The sequence below is a fragment of the Hemibagrus wyckioides genome, linkage group LG17 (genome assembly GCF_019097595.1).
Source record: "Hemibagrus wyckioides isolate EC202008001 linkage group LG17, SWU_Hwy_1.0, whole genome shotgun sequence".
Taxonomy (NCBI): Eukaryota; Metazoa; Chordata; class Actinopteri; order Siluriformes; family Bagridae; genus Hemibagrus; species Hemibagrus wyckioides.
The window spans coordinates 5,760,593-5,774,032 of NC_080726.1; the positions used below are offsets into that span (position 1 = coordinate 5,760,593).

General features: G+C 39.8%; 1 protein-coding gene across 1 annotated transcript in view; it reads left to right on the top strand.

Annotated features, from left to right (window-relative positions):
* Positions 1-1,651: 1,651 nt before the first annotated feature.
* The window catches only part of frem2b (FRAS1 related extracellular matrix 2b), a 111,643-nt gene continuing 99,854 nt past the window's right edge, over positions 1,652-13,440 (top strand). The window contains exons 1-2 of the mRNA XM_058413307.1: positions 1,652-6,847; positions 8,826-8,915. Of these exons, the coding sequence (XP_058269290.1) occupies positions 1,834-6,847; positions 8,826-8,915 (5,104 nt within the window). The 5' untranslated portion in view covers positions 1,652-1,833. The remainder of the gene's footprint in view (positions 6,848-8,825; positions 8,916-13,440) is intronic.

Below are 13,440 nucleotides of genomic sequence, written 5' to 3' on the forward strand. Positions count from 1 at the left end.
ACTCACTCACTCACTCACTCACATTTCTACTCACTCACACCATCCCTCACTCACTCACTCACTCACTCACATTTCTACTCACTCACACCATCCCTCACTCACTCACTCACTCACTCACTCACTCACTCAATCACTCACTCAGTTACATACTCACTCGCTCACTCACTCACTCACTCATTCACCCAGACACATTTCTACTCACTCACTCACTCACTCACATTTCTACTCACTCACACCATCCCTCACTCACTCACTCACTCGCTCACTCACTCACTCACTCACTCAGACACATTTCTACTCACTCACTCACTCACTCACTCACATTTCTACTTCCTCACTTGCTCACTCACTCACTCACTCACTCACTCACATTTCTACTCACTCACACCGTCCCTCACTCACTCACTCGCTCGCTCACTCACTCACTCACTCACTCACTCACTCATTCACCCAGACACATTTCTACTCACTCACTCACTCACTCACATTTCTACTCACTCACACCATCCCTCACTCACTCACTCAATCACTCACTCAGTTACATACTCACTCGCTCACTCACTCACTTACTCATTCACCCAGACACATTTCTACTCACTCACTCACTCAATCACTCACATTTCTACTTCCTCACTCACTCACTCCATCAGTTACATACTAACTCACTCACTCACTCACACCATCCTTCCCTCACTCACTTGCTCACTCACTCACTCACTCACTCACCTTTCTACTCACCCCCCCATCACTTGTTCACTCAGTTATTCACACGCTTGCTCCCAAGCTCCTTTACTCACTCAGTCTCTCACAAACATTCACTCACTCAATTATCCCCTTAAACACTCACTCACTCTCTCACTCAAGTATCAGGAATTCATAATGCATGTGCAGTGACTTGCGAGCAAAATAAAAAGCTTAAATATTTAATTATGCTCGGAGCATTTCAACATCCACCACTAGAGGGAGCTTGAGCAGTGAGCAGTAAGAGGATTTAAAAAATAAACAAAAAATAAATAAATAAAATGAATTAACTTTTTTATACATAATAAGATTGCGTTTAATTTTAGTTATTAAAATATAATAACATTTTATTTACAATAAAATATAAAAAATGTATAAATAAAACAGTACATTAATACATTGAAAATATATGAATAACAATAATAAATATATTGATTAAAAGTAAGAAAAATGTATAGGGATTTTTTATGAATTATGAATATTTTAATTTATTTTATTTCGATCATAAATGTATTTTTAACCAAAATTGTTAACATAATTCGTATTTATATTCACTTCATGTTTTATAAAAACATTTAATAATAATAGTTACATGTATTACTGTTATTGTTGTTCTGGTTGTTGTTGTTGTTGTTGTTATTGTTTAAGTTGTTTAAATGTTGAAAATAAATATTTAAATTAAACTGTTAATTAATATGTCATTATTAAAAGTTGTGTTTTCTGGGCTTTCAACATGAAAAAAAAAAAACTTAACATTCCCTCAGAGCTCAGCGCTGTCCTTGTGTCCCGCCCTCCTTCTCAGTGACAGTCCTCTCGTCCAATCAGAAGTCATCTTTCGCATTCCGTCGTAAAAGTTAGCCAATAGAATGGGAGGAAGGCGTGGCTCGGTCACTCCACTTCTGTAGGCATGAAGTTTATTCGTGAGTGCAGAAGGCGCTGGGGGAGAATGGTGCGCTTTAACGCGGATGCGTGGGAGCGCTGTGTCCAACACCACGCCGTTTCACTTTAACTGTGGGGCTTTTTCGTGTGCGTGTGGGGATTTTTTTGTGGATTTTCTAAATATATAACAGCCACCGTGCCTCGAACTGCACAATGGCTCAGAGCATACCAGAGACCACTGTATGTTTTTTTATTATTTCTCTATTTCTCCTGGCATTGAGTTTGCAGAAGGTTTCCTGCGTGCGCGGATTTGACAGCTTGGGACTGACCTACGGTCACAGGTCCGAGCTCTCGGAGGACGCCATACTGGTGGCCAATAACGGAATCCGGGTTCCCTTCGGCAGATCTGTGTTCATCGACCCGATTAATGATTTAGTCCTGCAGGTCCGACCCGGAGACAAGTGCACCATCACAGTCCTGGACAACGATCCTTTGTCGCAGAAACCGGGTCAGCTGAGCCCTAAAAAGTTCCCATGCGAGTTTGGACCCAGTGATGTGAAATACTCCCACTTCGGATCCCGGAGCCCAGCTAAAGACAGGGTCCGACTTCAGTTAAGGTATGACACACAGACCGACACTGTGATCATCCCATTTATGATGGAGGTTGAAGTGATCTTCACTCAGCTGGAGATCCTGATTAAAAACATGCCTCTAACTGTAGACAAGCTTCTGGGAACAAGTAACCCTATAGATAAGAAGATCCTAGAGTTCACTTATGATAGAAACATGTACCAGTGCAAAGTGACTTCTCTTGCCGGAACAGGTGTTTTGCCCAGGTATGGAAAGCTTGTCGATGAAGGTAAATTAGGCAAAATGTTTGACTGTGATGAATTTCTCAGGCTGAACATTCGCTATCGACATACATTCACTCAGCGCTCTCCGAACAGAGATTACATCCCCATGTATGTAGAGCTACAAGACAAGGAGAGCAATGTCATGAAACAGGAGTTTTTCCAAATTATGGTGCGTATCAAAGAAGGGGAGGAAAACACTCCGCCTAAACCTAGCTTCATCGCCATGATGATGATGGAAGTTGACCAGTTTGTGATGACTGCCATAACCCCTGACATGCTTGCTGCTGAGGATGTCGAATCTCCACCTGACGACTTAATCTTTAACATTACCTCTCCTTTATCGTTCGAGGAAGGCTATATCGTCAGTACAGATGATAGGAATTTGCCCATTACATCCTTCTATCAGGGAGATCTGAAGGATCTTAAAATAGCATACAAGCCTCCGTCTGAGGACTCGGATGCTGAGAGAATTTTTCAAATTGAGTTTGTGGTTGTAGATACAGAGGGAGCCGTTTCAGATCCGTTCGCTTTTATGATCGTTGTTAAGCCCATGAACACTCTGGCTCCTGTGGTGACTCGAAACACAGGGCAGCTGCTCTATGAGGGCCAGACTCGGTCACTGTCTAGCTCACAAAACCTGCAGATAAGCGACGAGGACAATTTACAGGATGTCAGAGTGACAGTGATTGATGGACTCAGGCACGGTGAGCTCACTGTGATCGGCTCCAGGAGTAAATTCTTCACTGTGGCAGATCTGGATCATGGATCTGTCATCTACCAGCATGACGGCAGCGATACCTATAGCGACAATATTATTTTCAGAATGACAGACGGCAGACACGAAGTGGAATTTCTTTTCCCTATAACCGTAGTGCCGACTGATGACGAGCCACCGATTATCAACGCAAACACTGGTTTGGTGATGTTAAAAAATCAGATGATGCCCATTTCACCTTTAATGCTCAGTGCAGCCGATATTGACTCTGAGGATTCAACTATTAAATTTATTCTGGAGGAGCCGTTCTCAATTATTGGAGAAGTGCTGCTTCGTCAGTTAGATGCTCCCGAAGACCCGTCCACTTGGAGGTTCAATTCTGAAGATGAGATGTACGAGAAAGTTGTGACTGAGTGGCTTCAGCAAGACATTACTGATGGAAAGCTGTTTTACAGACATGTTGGACCGCATAACACTAAAACCATCATGGACCAGTTCGTTTTCCGAGTCCAGGATGACAACGACCCGCCAAATCAGTCAGGACAGAACTCTTTCATTATCAAAATTCTCCCCATCGATGACATCCCTCCTGAGCTTTACCCAGACACTACCCTGCAGCTGACGGTACATGAATATCAGCTCACTTTTTTCCGCAAGAAATTCTTACGTTACACCGATTTAGATTCCGAGGACAGGGATTTGAAATATACGATCACTCAGCCTCCCAGAGACATGGATGAGAACAACCCTGTTATTTTAGGAGCCATTGTTCTGACAGAAAGCCCAAACTCAGAGGTTACAGAGTTCACTCAAGCGCAGATAAATCACCATAAAATAGCATATAAGCCACCTGATCTGGAGCTGGGTATAACTCCGCATGTAGTGCAGTTCCATTACACGGTTGAGGACACAGCAGGAAACGGCGTCGACGGAGCGTTCACTATTTTCCTGCAGCCTGTTGACAACAAACCACCCCAGATTACCAACACAGGGTTCACGGTGTTAGAGCGAGGCATGCATGTAATTACCCGCACCGAGCTTGACACCACTGACCCAGACACAGACAACACAAAGATCACTTTTACGCTCACTCAACCTCCTCTGCATGGCCAGGTACAGTACATATTCACCCACCTGACCAAAGGAGATTCCTTCAATCTGGATGATATTTCTCAAGGCAAAATCTCCTACTCTCACAACGGAGATGAGTCGACAAACGATTTCTTTCAACTCGACGTGAGCGACAGTGTCCACGTTGTCACTATTACCATTAAGATAAATGTGAAGCTCATCGACGACGAAACTCCAACCATAAGCCTTCCGGAAGGTACCATCGGCTCCTATATTGACGTCTTGGAGAATGGCGCTACAGAAATCACAGCTAACGTCATTCAGGGACGAGATGAAGACACCGATGACCTGAGGTTGACCTTTATAGTAGAGGATCCACCAGTTTTTGGTGAAATATTGGTCAACGGCATACCAGGGAATAGATTTACCCAAGCCGACATCATCAGCGGATTAGTCATTTATGCACACACGAGTGGCGAGATCGGCCTGACTACAAAAGAGGACTTTTTTAATTTGACCCTGACAGATATGTCTGACGAGTGGACCGTGGGCGGTAATAAAATCAAGGGCGTCCGTGTACATGTGACTATCCTTCCAATAGACAGCCAGGCTCCTCAGGTGTTTGTCGGTCACCAGTTCAGCGTCGTCGAAGGTGAGAAAAATGTCATTCAGATAGCTCATATAAGCGCTTCTGATCTCGACACTCCCAACGATGACCTGTTGTGCACTATCATCGTTCAGCCTACATCTGGCTACTTGGAAAACATCTCCCCTGCTCCAGGATCTGAGAAATCCAGGTCAGGAATGGCTATCAGTGCATTCACCATCAAAGACATCAAGCAAAATCACATATATTATGTGCAAAGCATTCATAAAGGAGTGGAGCCAGTGGAGGACAGATTCACTTTCAGGTGCTCAGACGGCATCAATTTTTCAGAGAAACACTTCTTTCCAATCGTAATTATCCCGTCTAATGACGAAAAGCCGGAGATCCATATGAGAGAGTTTGTGGTGATGGAAGGCACGAATGTTGTGATTGACACTCCAATACTGAATGGTGTTGATGGAGATATTCCCTCAGATGAGCTGACATTTATCATTACTAAACCTCCAAAACATGGTTTTATTATAAATCAGTTAATCACTGGTACTGTTCCTGTGACTAACTTTACTCTAGACCAAATAAGAGAGGCGTCCAGCATTGTTTATGAACATGATGATTCAGAAACCACAGAGGATAGTTTTCAAGTGCTTCTTACTGATGGCAAATTTACTGTAGAAAAGACTGTTATTATTATGGTTATCCCAGTGGATGATGAAACACCAAGGATGGCTATCAATGATGGACTTGAAATAGAGATAGGAGAGATCAAAGAAATCACCAACAAAGTTTTAAAAGCCACTGATCTGGATACAAAGGACAGCACACTAACTTATATTATCCGATACGGTCCCAATCAGGGAATTCTGCAAAAAAGGACACCATTTGGAACGCTCGAAAACATAACCATTGGAATGAATTTCACCCAAAACGACGTTGATGAAAATTTGATTATATATGTTCATAACGGACAGGAGGGAATTCGTGACCTCATCAAATTTGATGTCACGGACAGCATCAATCCATTGATTGACAGGTATTTCTATGTGACGGTTGGTGGAATAGACATGGTGTTCCCTGATGTTATTAGCAAAGGCGTTTCTCTTAAAGAAGGAGGTAGAGTGACCCTAACCACAGACTTGCTCAGCACCAGTGATCTCAACAGCCCAGATGAGCACTTGGTCTTCACCATCACTCGAGCTCCAGTGAGAGGTCACTTAGAGTGCACTGATACACCGGGCATGCCCATCACCTCTTTCACCCAGCTCCAGTTGGCTGGAAACAAGATCTACTACATCCACACGGCTGACGACGAGGTTAAGATGGACAGCTTTGAGTTTGAAGTGACAGACGGTTACAATCCGGTATTCCGCACTTTTCGCATTTCCATAACAGATGTAGACAACAAGAAACCTGTGGTCACGATTCATGGGCTGGTCGTTAACGAAGGGAAGAATAAGCTAATCACACCTTTTGAGTTGACCGTGGAGGATCGTGACACTTTTGACCAACTTCTAAAATTCACCATCACCCAGCCGCCTATTCATGGAAAGCTGCTGTTCAACAACACCCGAAGCATTACGTCCTTCACCAAGCAGGATCTCAACGAGAACAGGATTAGTTACAAGCACGACGGGACCGAGTCTACTTCCGACAGCTTTTCCTTCACCGTCACAGACGGAACTCATTCGGACTTTTATGTCTTTCCTGATACGGTCTTCGAGACTCGCAAACCCCAGGTGATGAGAATCACAGTTCTTTCTGTGGACAACGGGATTCCACAGATTGTGGTCAACAAGGGTGGGACGGCTTTGAAAACGCTGCCCAGTGGTCATCTAGGATTTGTGATCACCAGTAAAGCTCTGAAGGCTGAGGACAGAGACAGTACACATGGAGCTGTAACATTTAGAGTAACAGTCGGCGCAGAACATGGCTACCTCATCGACCTGGGCAAGGGAAATGCCACCGTGACCACATTTACTCAAGGTAAAATCATTTTTATCACTATATTACTAAATGCACCATGTCTGGCTGATAAAATATCAAAATCCAGATAAATTATGTGACTGTACATTTTTCTCAATATTTATTTATTTATTTATTTATTTATTTATTTATTTATTTATTTATTTATTTATAATTACATATTGAAAAGAAGCAGCCAATTTGATGCCAAAGATTATATTTTTATTAGATTTTATTTATTTTATTTTTATTTATTTTTAATTTAATTTTCCTCATTCGCTGTTACATCATTTTTGTATAGACACTAACCATCGCCTTTATTAGGAACACCTGTACACCTGCTCATTGATGCTGTTATCTAACCAGCCAATCACGTGGCAGTAGCACAGTGCATAAAATCAATCAAATATAGGTCAAGAGCTTCAGTTAACCTTCACATAAAGTATCAGAGTGAGGATTTCTGACTTTAACATGGTTTATAATGTGGCATGGTTGTTGGTGCCATATGGACTGGTTTAAATATTTAACATACTACTGATCAGGGATTTTCACCCACATCAACAATCTATAGACTTTACACAGGAAAAAAAAAACTACACAAGAAATACACTTTTTATTCCTCTTGAAGTGTATCATCTAAAATATAGCAAATAAATCATGATATTTTTCTCACATTTTTCCTCCACAGAAATGTACAATTGTGCTATGACTAAGCAAAGTATATCTATACAAGAGTCCCTCTGGTTAAAATTTCATAGATTTGTTTTACTCCATTGACCAGGTTGCTAAGAGATCACACAGAATATCTGTGTTTATTGTACATATATGATACAGACTGTAAAACTTTAAACTTCCCTCATATACGGCTTTGTACGTCGGGGACAAAGCTCAGTGGAGAGCACTGGATTAATTCGCATAAAAATGTGCTCCTGTGCCTTATACCCGGTGTTTCTGGCGGTAACTGAAAATGAATAAATGATGAATTGATGTAGTTTTAACTGAAGACCATAATGAAAACCAGATAACATCGTTTCCTTTTGCTCCTGAGGGGTTATACTGAGTATATTCAGTATACTGAATTTCTGTATTCATCTAAATCCTGTTATTAAATGACCCCTGAAATGACCCAGTCATGAGAATCTGATGTCCGTACAAACAAAGCATTTCTGCCAGAAAAAAAAAAACCATCCAGATTTGATAATTGATCCACTACATCTCCTTGTTCTAAACGTTTTCTTTTAATATTTTAGAGACATCTCATACCGACTAGAAAGGCACAATAAATAAAGTTGCTGCTCACTTGTGGGTATTAGAAAATGCTAGGCTTACATTTTTATAAGCTTTCTCTGTTAGAGGAAACTGTTCTGCCATCAAATATTAAAGATGGCTTGAGCTGTAAATGCAACCTTTCTTTTAAATGCCCAAGCTCCAAACTTTCCTCTCGCAAGAAGGTAAAGAAAGATTGATTTTGGCTTCTGGACCAGCTGGTGCCTGGCTGTTCTTTATGGCCCCTGTCTCTCTGAAAGCAAGAAATATATCAAGTTTTAGAGTCTCATATTTTCTTCACGATAAATTAAAATTGCATCATGAAACTCATGGCTCGATGCAAAACCCAGGCGAGGCAATAAGCATTCTAGACGTTTTTTTTTTGCATATGGAAATGTATTTATATGACAAAATACACCCATGGACCTTTTGATATTTCTATATGAGATTTGAAATTTATTCACTGACCCCGTGTATGAAATGAAGCCGTGCTCCCTATTCCCATTCCAGAGCAAGGTGCTGTTTCAATGCCATTTATCATTCTATTTGAAATGCAAAGACGTTGATGATAAACTTTCATATACAATTTAAACTCTAAGCTCATTTTTTTCATAGTAGTAAAATGAGACTGATCCTGGAAATCTAGCTTGTGCTAGAATGCTAGAGGATGTAAACTGAGTAATAAGAATATCTTCTGACTGAACACTCATGTATTTGCTCATCTCTCTTATAGCTGACATCGATGACATGCACATATGCTACATTCTTCGAAATGGAGACAACGCTACCAGTGACATCTTCCATTTCTCCATTGAAGATAACGGTAAGAGTTTTTCTTCCCCCCCCCAATGATATTTATTCATGTTGGCGGAGGTTGAGGGTCAAGGATTGTACATGATGTAAGATTTCCTTCTCACATTTTGTCCACATCTATCATGGGATGTGTCTTTTGACTTCATATGTGTTGACATATGAACTATGATAGATGGGATGTTAGAAAAAAAAAAAGGATATTTTGACAAAAAAATATAGAGACACTAGGGCCCAGGATTCATGTATTTCAGTTAACAGAACCGAGTATGTTAAAAACGTACTCTAGCAATTTGTCAACTTTGAGATAAGAAAAGAAAAAAACCTGACCGATCAGTGACTCAAATTTGATAAATATAAACCAGAACCAGGCTTCTGAATCAAATTTATGCATTTATGTAAATTATTTAGCTTAAGGCAGCTCAACAGGGCTAGAGATATTAGGGGTAATGTTTTCATAGCATTTCATAGATTATCTTTTTATTTCATAATATTTCATTTAATTTACTCTCTTTATGATCTGAAATGACCATATGGATAGTTAAAAAAGTTTTTAATCACACTTTACCTGGATCTAATTGTAATTGAACTACAGCTTGACCTCACATTTGACCTCAAAGGAGGGGATAAGGGGGAGAAGGCCAAACTCGATAAAGAACATATAAGGAAGTGGTTAGGAATGGGGTTCTATCCAAGATGGCCGCCTTCATACTGTTGTATTTAGGGACACTGTGGACATTTTCCTCACTTTCATGGATTATAGTAAGTTTTAAACCACATCCTTTGGTGAAGAACTGGAACCTGAGAAGATTTAGAAGCTGAGACAGACTTGTGTAAGTTGTTGCTTTTGGTTTTTGGTGTAAAGTTAGTCTCACAAACTAGTCTTGGACACCAAAACATAGCTGTCTTAGCTGGCTAGTAGGAAAAAAGTCTAAATGCTCACAGGGATTTTCACAAAAAAGGAGAGTTGAACTACTAATGTTTAAAAATTTTCTAAAAGCTCAACAGTTTCTTTAAAATGGTTCTTGAATGCGTCCTTCAATGGTTCATTAGAAAATGAAGGGTTCTTAGACTTCTTGAATGGTTCTTTAAGGATGTTGTTGGACACTTGCGTTCTTGGTCTTGTTTACTTGGAATCCTTTATTGATTAGGAACCTTTTAATTGGTCAACAAGTGTGGAAGATCCTAGTTGGTGTTTGATAGAATGCCATGCATTTTATGTTGGTACTTCCTTTAAAATAAGGTTCCATAGAGGTTCATTGAATAATAAAGGGAGTGATCCTTATCTGAAAAGATTTTGGCTTTATTAATTGAATTGGATTTATTCATTGAATTTTATTTTCATTTAAATTATTTTATTATTTTGATGTGAGGTATCTCTGGGTAAAACTTTGTTTCCTGTGTAAAGCTAAAGAAACAATGTTCAACATAAAACATGTGTTTGCTGATCATTTATGTTTGTCAGGAGAATCGCACAAATGGAATTTCATAGCTTGAGATGAATCAAGAGTGGATTTTAACATTTCTTTTTTTTTCCTCTCTAAAGTAAAAAGCCATGCACTTCTTCAAATGTTTTCATACCATTCTTCCCTATACTCTTTATAGTTTTCCTCTGGTAGTGTCACACTGAGCTTTTTGTCCATGTCTAGCAAACTTTAAAACCTTAAAAGCCTACCCCTTTCTGCTTAGGGGTAATGCAGTGCCTTTTCGTTTTTTTTGAGTGCCTTTTTTTTTGGAAGACATTGGTGATGGCATTTAAGTTTAGGAGTGAACCTCCTGCTATGGTTGTGCAAGAACACGAACCATGTCAGTTATGCTTTTTTATTTTATTTTCCTTTTTCTTTCTGAGCCTTTTGAAATCCTAAGTGAGAGGCAGTGCACATATTCTGACCTCCTACCAACAGTACAGCTCTCTCAAATCATCTGGCAGAAGCAGTGATTGCAGATAAAGCTAATGGATGTGTTTTCAAAAACAGTCTGATTAGCATTTAGCTTAGTTGTTTTGGAAAGCATTTAACAGGCCTTTTTTTTGTGAATCCTTTTCAGCTCATTTGCCCTTTTCTTTTAAATACTCTTTATATTTTTATGCATATGCATGTATTTACTTTCTGCCACAAAAAGCCTTTTTGTCTTTACAAAATTGGGCACAAGGTGCATGCAACAGTAACCCTGGCACAAGAAAAAATATTCGTTCTCTTTTTTTCTGAACAGGTGCAAATATAACTAATTATTAAAACTAAGGACAGTTCTTCTGACTTTACAGTATTAATATTCAGCCATAAGTCCAGGTCCATAATAACAGCCCAGTCTCTTAATTTAAAAGGAGGGCTGTAAGATCAAGGGCTGAAAATCTGTAAACAGTTTTTAGATAACGAGGCTTTTAGGTGGATAAAAAAAAAATTCAGAACCCTGTCAAGTTGTTTTAAAGCTGCCTTTAATGGTAAGCTTCCTCCTTTAACCGAGAGGATCACATCTGCACTACTCGTGTGGATTAGGCATGATAGGATCAAGAGGATTAGCACACAGCAGGACCCTAAGAATATGTTTAGCACTCGCTGTCTGATGAGTGGCTGTATCTTTCCCCTGAGATGTCTAACTTGTGAGCTGGACTAAAAACGACGACCCCCACCTGCGCCGGCTGATCGCTGAGTGAAAAGGCATTTCGGAGAGGCCCAAACATGCAAACCACCCTGAGTGTGACCTCATGTGGGGTCGACCCTCACATACCTGGGCTACTTATCACTCAGCTTCATAGGTGGGCCATGGTGAAGCTTTCTTCATGCTTTATTGCTCTCCAGTGAACTCTCAAATGATCAGCTTAACTGGTGAACCATGATAAGGTACCGGTGCTAGTTCTGGGGTCTTAAATTGAACCATTCCATGCTGCGAAAGTGCCATTTGTGGATATCCTATAATCTCCTCTAACGCCAAAACAGAGCTGATGTGTCCAGCACTTGAGATAGGAGTCATTTTATCACCAGTAAACCAAGTTGTTTTAATGACTACTGTTGAAATATTAGTGAAAATTATATGCTATGTAGTCAGCGGTGCAAGGAGGAAACGAGCGGCCATGCTGTTTACTGGCATTTGCGTTGTACTTAATGTGAGAAATTACATTAGAATACTTTTGTGCAGTTTATTTTAATTGTCTAACCATTAACTTTTTTTTGTTGCTTCACTTTTTTGTGCTCAATTGAAATGTCAATTTAAGGCTTTAAATGAAATGAAATGAAACAGCCTTTATTTGTCACATATACATTACAGCACAGTGAAATTCTTTCTTCGCATATCCCATCCTTGGAGGTTGGGGTCAGAGCGCATATACTATACTGGTATTTTTTTGCCAAGTCAGTAAATTTAAATAAAAAAAACATATATATTTATTTATATTATAAATATTCTTAAAAATTAGAATTAAGTAAAAATAAATCACGTAACAGTTGTAGTTCTGTACAGAGCTCTTACTGAAGATAAATGAATGGCTGAAAGAGCATCAAACATTAAATGCTGCTTTTGTCGGTTTTCATTCAACTAAGAAACGGCAGTAGATCAGGCAGAAGCTTTTTCCTTAATCATGTTTGTCATCTTTAAGATTTTCATCTCACTGAGTTGATGAAAACAGATTGAATCTGTTTGTTTGCGCTTCTGTTTGTTTGATTCTTTTTGGCCCCATTGTTTAAGGCAGTAGGATGTTAGAGAAAACATCCCGGGTAAGAAAGAGAGCGATTCCGGCTAATTACTACGTAGGGCTCTAAGTATTTTAGGGCCGCTGTTGGGCCACCGACCGAGCTTGAAATGCATTATCTTAAATTTGTAAGTCAGTATGTTATAATAACTTCCAAGTTGCAGGGAGTTAAAATGTGGCTTGTGTATTTTGCAGTGCAGTAATTACTCACTTCAGGTCTTTTAAAGGCAGCTTTAAGAATACTGGTCTAATGGTACCTAAGTACAGGCATGTTCTGTCATTTTCTTACTGCCAGAAACTATCTGCTGTGGGCTATGAGAGCTGTAGCACTCAAGAAGCATTGGTAGTGGAGGGATGGAGGGATGCCGTGAGTGCGGCTTGGCACCGGAGCCCACCGCAGCATTGTTCAGCTGCAGTTGTTAAAGGACTTCAGTAAATACTGCAATTTTATTTCTTTACCTGTAAGAATGGCGGGAATCGCTCGTCAATGCATCCTTATAAACCACCTCCAAGTGGCTCTAAAGAAAAAAAGTGAAAGTAGCAACAAAAAAAATACAAAAGACTGATTCAGATTAGATTTCATGAATGCCTTTATTCCTCAGTGTCTTTATTTACATGATTATATAAAGATGTTTAGTAGATACATGACTTGGATGGGAATCTGCCTCACTGAACATCCTGTATTTGCTCTCAGTGACATGTTGGTTATTGTGGGTTTTGTTGAAAATGGTTTATGATGAGCTCATCAGATTTTTTATTTTTTTTTTCCCAACGGATGCATTTAAAAGAAGCCGAAGGCTTTATTTGTCACACGTACTTTATAGAAAAGCAGTGAAATTATTTTCTTCGCATA